Source organism: Medicago sativa, chromosome 6 (genome assembly GCF_051527215.1).
Source record: "Medicago sativa cultivar Bolivia chromosome 6, Bolivia_mono, whole genome shotgun sequence".
In the NCBI taxonomy this organism is placed as follows: Eukaryota; Viridiplantae; Streptophyta; class Magnoliopsida; order Fabales; family Fabaceae; genus Medicago; species Medicago sativa.
The window spans coordinates 202942-212380 of NC_140754.1; the positions used below are offsets into that span (position 1 = coordinate 202942).

Genomic DNA, 9439 nt, shown 5'->3' on the forward strand with positions numbered 1-9439 from the left:
CGTACCTAATTTTCAACTTATTGTTGATCTTTGATCATGTGTGGCAGATTTTTGTGTTGTTAGGATTTGAATATTGGTATGTCAAACTTCTTAGTATCTTTTGATAGTTATATGTATCTAGCTATCTTAATCGCTTATAATGATCTTAAAATATGGATGGAAAATGTACAAACTCATGGTCCTTTTGATTGTAGTTTTGCTATTTTACCATTTGAATGAATGAATCTTATTTTATTGTTAAAAAAAAACTCAAGAAATGTCATTCACGTGTCTAGGAAGACACTTTGAGAAGCGTTGAGTCTCTACAGCATATGAAGATTCATAAAGATAATGAATACTTCAAAATGAAATATAAGTAAATACTTTGGAATGAAGTATGAATAAAAAAAAGCTTTTTTTTTTTCACTCAAACACATTAATTTTTCAACTATCATTTTTGTTTATATTATTTCGGAGTAGTAACAGTTTAACACTAGAAAAATGGTATCACTATACCAAAGATAGAAAACATGTATTGGAAATTCTACCAATTTATTTCTACAAATTTTGAAAATTACTTTCTCAATAAATATTTGCTATTTGTAGAATTTTTTAATGTGTGCTCTTAAGGCTCATATTAGCACAACCCTTGCTCTATACACCCTCCGGTCACAAATATAAGCAAAAATTCACTTTTTAGGTTCATTCAATAAATGATGTATGTGGACTATTAAATAGACCACATACATTATTTATTGAATGAACCTAAAAAGTAAATTTTTGCTTATATTTGTGACCGGAGAGTGTATGTCCTTAATTATAATACTTTTTCAGAAATTTTTTGGTGGTGACCGGGGTTTGAACCCCAGACCTTGTATATATTATGCATTGTCCCTACCAAGTGAGCTAAGCTCACAAGGACACTTTTTCAGAAATTTGATTGTCCATTAAACATTATACATATTAGTTACACTGTTAATTCTTTCTTGGGTTGTGTTAACCGGTGCCCCCGGGGCACTGGTTAAGGAAGCCAAAAAAAGAAAGATTTAGTTTAAAAATAACACTTTTTAAACCTTTAAATAGTTGACTTCACAAGTTCCAATGCAGTATTACTATATATGTTTCTTTAACCGGTTAACATTTCCCTTCTTTTTTAATATGCTTAAAAGTTCTTAGAGATCTTACAAATAGCAACAAACGGAGTACACGTGTCACGTGTTTGCTATGAAGTATGGACTCTAGTACGTGGATCTTTGATTTGGGACCTGTTTCACTATGTTGCTTTGGACGTTGAATTAGAGAAAATGTAGCCAAGTTGTTTTCCAGATTTGTTTTCGTTCCTATTTGTCCTTATCCTTGAACTTAACTGATCAAGTTACCTTAAGTTGATCAACGAGTTAGACCAGACCTTCAACGAGTTAGATGAACTTAGCTGATCAAGTTTCAGCCACAGCAAACTCTACAATTATTTTCACCACTTAATACCATTACGTCTATTCGTCATGTTGATGACAATTCTTCATGTTAATGACAATTCTGTTCATAGACAACAGTTAGAATAGAAGGACCAAGTCTGCATCTCTTTATATGAAGAACATGGATGCAACCAAATAATTGACTATGTCCTATTAGTTTGAAGAATGTTTCATACTTATCGTACACTAAAAATTCCTGGCTAGGGGCCAAAAAAGCCCTAATGATTCATTCAAGTTGTAAAGACAATTAAATTTAATACACATGTTTACGACAGCAGCAGCTATTCTCCAAGAGGGGAATTGAAACCCCCAATTATAAAACCATCTAAGAAACAGAGAAGTACACTTCATGAAAAATAACCAATACTTTGATTCAAGAACCCGACATAAAAGTGTACGCACAATGTTCCTCACTCTAGTCCTGCAAAAAGAATGTAATGAAACATCAGATACATTATTACTATCATGAGGTTAAGACAAGAACACAAACAAGCAGAGCATATATGATCCTAAACAATTCATACACAATTGTATGATCAGTTCTTGTTGCATTTAATTCTCCTCAGTTAGATAACCTATAATGGATCTCATTCCCTCAAGGCCAAGGATGAGAATAGGTAGGATCTATGCTTAATTAACTGTAATTATAGGCTAAAAGAATAGTAATAAAATAATGGTTGGGTGTGTTGGGCGGCAGCTGCTAACATGTTCAAAAAAGAAGTGTGATGAAGGCACAATTATAGGCAGTCCAATTAGTTCTGAACAAGTATAATTACATATCATGGAGGAATGATGGTTAATTTATCAGAGATCCACAAGAAAAGCTTGAGCAACACAAGGAAAAGTAGACACATACCTGTTCCATTGCAGTAGAATCAGTATTACTCTGCTCTTGTGTATCTTTAGATTCATCAGGAACCACATCTTGTTTTTCATTGACATTATCAATCATCATATTATCAGTCAAGCTTTTAAGATCTGCAGGAAGTTGGCCAGACTTCAGTGCCTGTTAACATCAAACCCGATTAGATGACATATCATCAGTTATTTTGGTAATATATAAGAAATCTATACTAGGAAGATACAATAAAATAGTCAAGCAAATGTCATAACAAAGCTCAGAAACTAGTTGCATGAATCTCCCATTAGTCTAGTAAGAGGTCAATAGTCATAAATGAAATGTAAAGTAATTTCAACATTATGTTATGCATGAGTAAAACAAAGGCTTAATTACACTTTTGGCCCCCTAAGTTTTCCAAAGTTGTGATTTTGGCCCCCTAAAAAAAACAACTCTTTCCAAGCCCCCTAAGTTTACTTTCTGTTGCAATTTTAGTCCCTCGTGGCAATTTTAGCCCCCTAAGTTTACTTTTTGACTCGAAATTAGGGGGCCTGGAAAGTAAACTTAGGGGGGCTAAAATTGCCATGAGGGGCTAAAATTGCAACAAAAAGTAAACTTAGGGGGCTTGGAAAGAGTTGTTTTTTTAGAGGGCCAAAATCACAACTTTGGAAAACTTAGGGGGCCAAAAGTGTAATTAAGCCTAAAACAAAAACAATACTTAAGATACCAGAAATGAATGATTATCTAATTTAGAAAAGCAAGTACCTTTTCAAGTCTAGCGACATCTTCAAGAGTCTGTGAACTAACAATGGCAGCCTGCACGCAGAAGAAACATGTAAAACCACAGGGCAACTCACAAATAGTTGTTTCAAGTACCCCCTCTAAGAGATGGCAGCAATAGTTCAGTAAGATAGCCATTTTGCTATAATCCAGAATAAGGTGATTCCTTAGTTAAAGAAAATATCAAACAGGCACATAATATAATTTCAAAAGAATCTGCTTACACATAGTTATATACTATGTATGGCTTACTATAATAGGAAGGTTCCGGTACGCCCTACTGCTGTTAGCTATAGCTTTCATATTGGTTAGATTGGTACTTAACTAAAAAGAGAAAGTTACATTTGTCACAATAGTTTGAGTCTCTAATTAACTCATCATAGTTTAACCACTGACTTTCTCAGATCAATATAACTTCAATTTCAGATTCTCATATTATCAGTTTTATCTATCTTACTCTACTCTCACTTTTCTCTCAAATGTTAAAATTTTTCACTGCCAACCAATACAGAATTAATCAAATGGGCCAGTGGAGCAGAAAGCATACCCACTTATAGCATAATTTCAACTTGTAGGATAATGAGTTACGCTATCAAAATAAGCCACCCTCAAATGCAGATAATTATAAAGCTCTTGCAATGTGTTTTATAGTTGAGACCTGACTAAATTCATTATCAGTTTAATGGATAATTCTAAAGCCCTTGCGATGTGTTTTATAGTTGAGACCTGACTAAATTCATTATCAGTTTAATTGATATCCATTGCATTTACAGAAAGGAACGCATCAAGACTAACTGGACGGATTTTTTTTTTCATTTAATGATTGATGAATAACCACAGTTAAATTCATTTTACAACAAGAATTGAAGTAGCAAGAATTAAAAATAGAATAATAGGTACTTCAGGCCAAGCCTTTTGTTCGGACACTGATATTTGATAGGTTTGACACAAATGAGATATGGCTTGTTGCCTGTACTATCACAAGATATAGTTCAGACTCCTTGCTGTTGCACCTTAAGGTGACTACCAGTGTTATCAATGGTGGATGGTGGAACATGCCATTGCACCGCCATGGCAGGCCTCCGTTTACAAATTGCTTATGGTGGTTGGAGAAAATTCCGCCATGCTAAGGCAGAATGGAAGCACCATGGCCTCCATTAAACAACACTAGTGACTAGTTTATTATGCAAAAGTTTCCTATATCATCGTATATGTGCTGTATTGGACACATGCTGAAGTTATGGGTTAAAGGATTAAAGCAAGCAAGTAAACTCCTCGTCTACAACTTTTAAGCTACAAACAAAAATGCATAAAAAAGGAAAATACACAGATTATTTGTTCATTCTAAATTGAACACAAGGTGTATGGCACTTGTAATTGTACCTTAATAGCAATAATTTGCTCTGGAGTAGGAGGAGTCACTTTGGGTGTCTGTTGTTCCTCCGTAGCTTCTGAAACATCTGGAGTTTCAACAGGCGCTGGTGTGTTTTGAGCTTCTTCTATAGCTTCCTTTGATTCAAACAAGTTTTTCGCTTCTAAACGTTCCTACAGGAAGTACAGATGAAGAGGATGAGTGATTGATAACAAGAAAAAATTCAATAATGTACCACCATTTTCGTTTTTTTTTTTTTGCATTGTAATCTCTAATAATGTAATGAAACAAACTCTTCTTGCATCCACAAATATAATTTTAAGAAAAAAAATATTTGCACCCAAGATCTGATTTGCATTTTCAAATTATGCAGAGTATCAAAGCCGCGTAAAACAAAGACTAAGGGAGTAAAAAATCAGTCCGTCGTCTACAGTTATATGCACGCAAGATCTGGTTTTCATTTCAAATCATTTAGTCTATCAAAGCTGAGTAAAACAAGGGCTAAGACAGACTAGTAAAAAATCAGTCCATCGTCTACGATTATATGCAGTAAAATATCCACAACCTGGTCTTGCCATTAAGAGCCAATGGTAAGTTTTAAAATGCTGATATATTCATTCAAATCAGACTTTCATATTTCAAACAACAAACCAAAGAAAAGATAAATATGGGTAGTGGTAAAGAAATCCTTACCTTATCTTTCACTTTCTTGAAGTCCAAAACTCGGAGGGATTTCAGCTTGTGGATAACATAAAGCCTATAATTCACTTTTTTTGTAATATTGTTGTCAAGAAGACTAAGGAACTGCAGCTTTGGAAGGGATGTCAAAGGATCAATTTCTACTAAGTTTACAATCCTGTTGTTTGTGAGAACTAGTGTGTGTAAATTCGGTAGGAACTCTGCAATACAAACACCATAGTAAGGTAGAGTTACACAGCTTGTGGCTTACAACAGCTAGAAGCAAGATGGGGTAATACAGTTAAAGTTTCAAATCATACCTCCAATATTAGGATTAATTCTAGTAATCCTGTTGTTGTTAATGAGTAGTGTACCCAATCGGTTAAGATTTGGTAAGTTTTCCAATTTGACAATCTCATTGTCGGATAAATCTACTGTGTCAAATTGGTCCTGCAAGGAATCCATTACAAAGGAACTCAAATTCATGAACATATCAAGTAGGCTCATCAAGACAAGATGAACCCTGTCAAAATTATTTAACTGAAGCATAGAGTCATAAATAGATTCTTTCAAATCAAAAGAAAGCTCAACAACAAAAGTAGTTACAATCCTTAAAAAAAAAAAAAATAGTTACAAGGAATGCAAGAAGATAATATTGCATACCTCTGTGGCACCTAAATTTTCGATTACAGATATTTTGTTGCCTCTCAGATCCAACTCGCGCTCTTTAATGGTATTGAAGAAATGAGGACTTTTCCAGATCAGGTCAGCAGTGAGTCTCACCATCTCCCTACGAGGTTAAAATGGAACAGATAGTTACTACTAGATGACTTTGGATGATGAGCACGAAGATTAAGCTCAGGAAAATTACAAAGTAGAGAAGGATATACAAGCAGCCAGCTTGTTTAGGGTTTCAAATTTAGAGCCGTAAATTATAATTGCTGGGCCGGGCCAGTCTACAACCCATTATTACTACAACCCAAATGGAATTCATATTATTTTCATGTCAAGGACGTAAAACCAGAGCACATAGGGCCTGTTTGGATTGGCTTATTTGAGCTTATCTACTTACTGGCATAAGTTTTGTGAGACTAATTTGAAGAACTTACGAGAACAGCTTATGACAATTTTCAAAAGCTATTTTCAGCTTATTTTCATAAGTTCTCTAATATAGCTTACAAAAAGTAAAAACAACTTACAGCTTTTCTATAGAAATAAATAGCTTATGTGAACTTTACACATAAACGATTATCAAGCTGTTTATCCAAACAGGCCCATAATGAAGCATAAATAATCAATAACCCATACAAATATATATATATTTTTCATGTTAAGAGCAAGTAATCTGAATAAACCAACACTCAAAAAAGCATTGCAAGTTACTTTAAACTTCAAAATTTGATCCGCATGATACATGAGAGCAATGTATGAACTGAATAAATAAATCTGAAGCATTAAAGTTTAAATTTTCAACAACCAAAACCTAAAAATAACCCCACATGAAATTAAACAACTTTGAAAAACAAATTATATTAAAATTTAATTATCCAACCCTTCAGTGCGATGAATTTAAGAAAACACCATATAAAGCATAGAAAATTCACTGTAATTAAGAAGTTGAAGGTGAAGAAGAAGAAGTACTCACAGACACGACGGAGGAACGGAAAGAGTGACCGGAACACCACGAATCGGTGAAAGAAAAGTGAGGAGAAGAGAGGGAAAACGAAAACCTAATAAGAGACTCAAACGGTACCGTTTTACATCTTCTAAATGGACCGGGTTAGTTAAATTACTTGTATTTCAATGGGCTTTCTAAATTATCAAATACTATCTCATCTCCCATATACCCCCTTAAGTTCTAAGTAGTATATGGAATTATCATTTTATCCTAATAATATCCTAACAATTTTAAAAATATTTATAATTATTTAATTATGTCCTAGAAAATTTAAATTTGGATATTTCATAAAAAATTGAAAACTTAAAATTTGAGCTTCAACTAAATTTGAGTTTAGGCCAATAAGAGATATTTAGTAATTTAGTAGAAAGTCATCATGGGTTTGTATTGCTGCACACCTATCCAGTATAATACCGTATTTTTTTAAAATTTTTAAACTATATTGTCCTACCTACCTATGGAAAGGATCTAGCGATGACCAGGGGCGGATCTGAACTCAAAATATTAGTGGGGCAACTTTTTTTTTTGTGAAATAATTAAATAATATTGTATTTAGTAAGAAGTTATTTTAAAAATAGTTGTAGCAATCAAAATTAGAAAGAAAATAATTTATTTTCCATTTGTTGAAAATGAACTAAAATTATATCATTACTAATTGTTCTAAGAACATCTCATTCTATATAGGTTACAAGAGATGAATCGAATGCTCTTGCATGATACACGTGCATACGGACGGGTGAGTGTGTTGCGCTCTTTTTTTTTAAAAGCAAGTCGCAATTGCGTAAAAATTATAAAAATATAGACATGGGTACAAATTGTACAAAAATTTATTTCCGTATTAAATATGAGTAAAATTATAGACATGTGTATAAATTAAAAAAAAAAATTGGTCCTCATGTAAATATATAAGTTAAAATATAGACACATGTATAAATTAAAAAAATAGGCCATCTTATTAATATACGAGTAAAAATATAGACACATGTATAAATTACAAAAAAAATATATCTTCATATTAATATATAAGTTGAAATATAGGCATATGTATAAACATAAAAAATTAAGTTTGTATTAATATACGAATAAAATTATACAATAAACCGGTAAAAAAATAAAAAAAAAAAGAAAAAGAAAAAGGGGGGACCTAGGCTAGTGTGGCACTTGCCACACTGTGCCTTGAAGAGGTCCGCCCCTGGCGATGACGTAGCATAGTCGAAAACAAAGAGGTTAATGGAGGGGTCTTTCATATTTAGTGTGTGTTTGATTTGGAGTTTCCAAACCTTGGCAACTAAAAATCAACGTCCCAATACACTATCTAGTTGTGGAATGAGAAGTTAGGAATTCTACCTTCACTCCATATGTTCGCTTAGCCCTTCCAACCGCTAGACCAAACAAGGGCTTAGATTGTGATTTTTGGATTGACAAACTTGCTTTTGTGGGTACCGACAAAGTAGATTTCGGTTTTGTGGGGTTGTCTTGTAAGTTCGCAAAATCAAATTTATAGTGTTTAGGCATGTACACACATGAAGATACAATTTTCTCAAATATGTTGAATTAAATTTTTTTAAATTATTAAAAAAATATTTGATTTTGTGTGCCTAAACACTAGAGAGATGATATGGGCAATTTTATTAGTGCGCAAACTACTTGGAATTTCGGTCAATCAATTTCTTAAGAGGTGAAAACATGGGGTTGAAAAAAGTGTTGCTTTGCCTTATAAATTTGAGTTATCCTTGAGGGGTCACTTTAGTTTGGACCAGTGCATGTTTTGGTCCAACTTAAACCACTTAAATGACCTCTTATTGTAGGTTGTCTTCAGGTTAAAATATACAATACATCCTATTATCCAAAAACACACTAGCAGCCCCCTTTCCTCATTTAATTTACAAATTATTTTTTCCAGATCTAACAAACCCCATGTCCATGACTGAATTGGAGGTGGAGCGAAATTTCTTCTTCAATTCTGAATGTTATTAAACAATTTTGAATGTTAAATTAAAACAACTTCAAGCATAAACTGAATGTTATTTTTTTCCAATTAATCAAATTTAAATTATTAAAAATTGTAACCATGCAGTTAAATTATTAATTAGAAGGTATATTAACAGCATAAACTGAGAATTGAAGATTTTCTTAACAAGGAAGAGAGAAGAATCAAAGTTGGGGATTGGGTTTGATGATGGAACATGGAGTAAATAAAACTGGAGAAGAAGAGAATAAGGATGAAATTGGGGATTGGATTTGATGGAAAGAAGAAGGCTAGGGAGGTGATGGAAGTATGAATCGCTCCTGGAGAAGAAAGGAAGAGAAAGAAATTTTGGTTTTTAGTTTAGTTTAAGGTGTTTTGGGTATTTCACTTAGGGTGTGTTTGATATAGAAGAGAAATTGTAAGGAGAAAAGTTGGTAAGAGAGAATAAGAGAAGAGAGAAAGATGTGAGAAATGGAGTAGATTTGATGGATTGTTTGGTATAAGATAAAGAGAAAAGAAATAGAGAAGAGAGAAGTGTTGATTATATCTAAAAGTACAAAAATACCCTCGAGTACAAAAATGATTTAATTCTAGATTTGATTTGTTTTTTTTTTTAAATGTTGAATAGCTTAAATAATTAAATTAAGTTTTTTTTGGTACAAAATAATTA

The 9439-nt window shown here is 32.9% G+C and overlaps 1 protein-coding gene across 1 annotated transcript; it reads right to left on the reverse strand.

The window, feature by feature from the left end:
- Positions 1 to 1580: 1580 nt before the first annotated feature.
- Positions 1581 to 6864, reverse strand: U2A' (U2 small nuclear ribonucleoprotein A). The gene is made up of 8 exons (XM_085717870.1): positions 6768 to 6864; positions 5786 to 5912; positions 5443 to 5572; positions 5138 to 5343; positions 4456 to 4617; positions 3058 to 3108; positions 2311 to 2460; positions 1581 to 1875 (listed from the first exon to the last, which is right to left on the reverse strand). Exons 2-8 carry the CDS (start codon positions 5906 to 5908, stop codon positions 1870 to 1872), a joined length of 828 nt encoding a protein of 275 aa, XP_085573996.1. The 5' UTR covers positions 5909 to 5912; positions 6768 to 6864; the 3' UTR covers positions 1581 to 1869.
- Positions 6865 to 9439: the final 2575 nt, after the last annotated feature.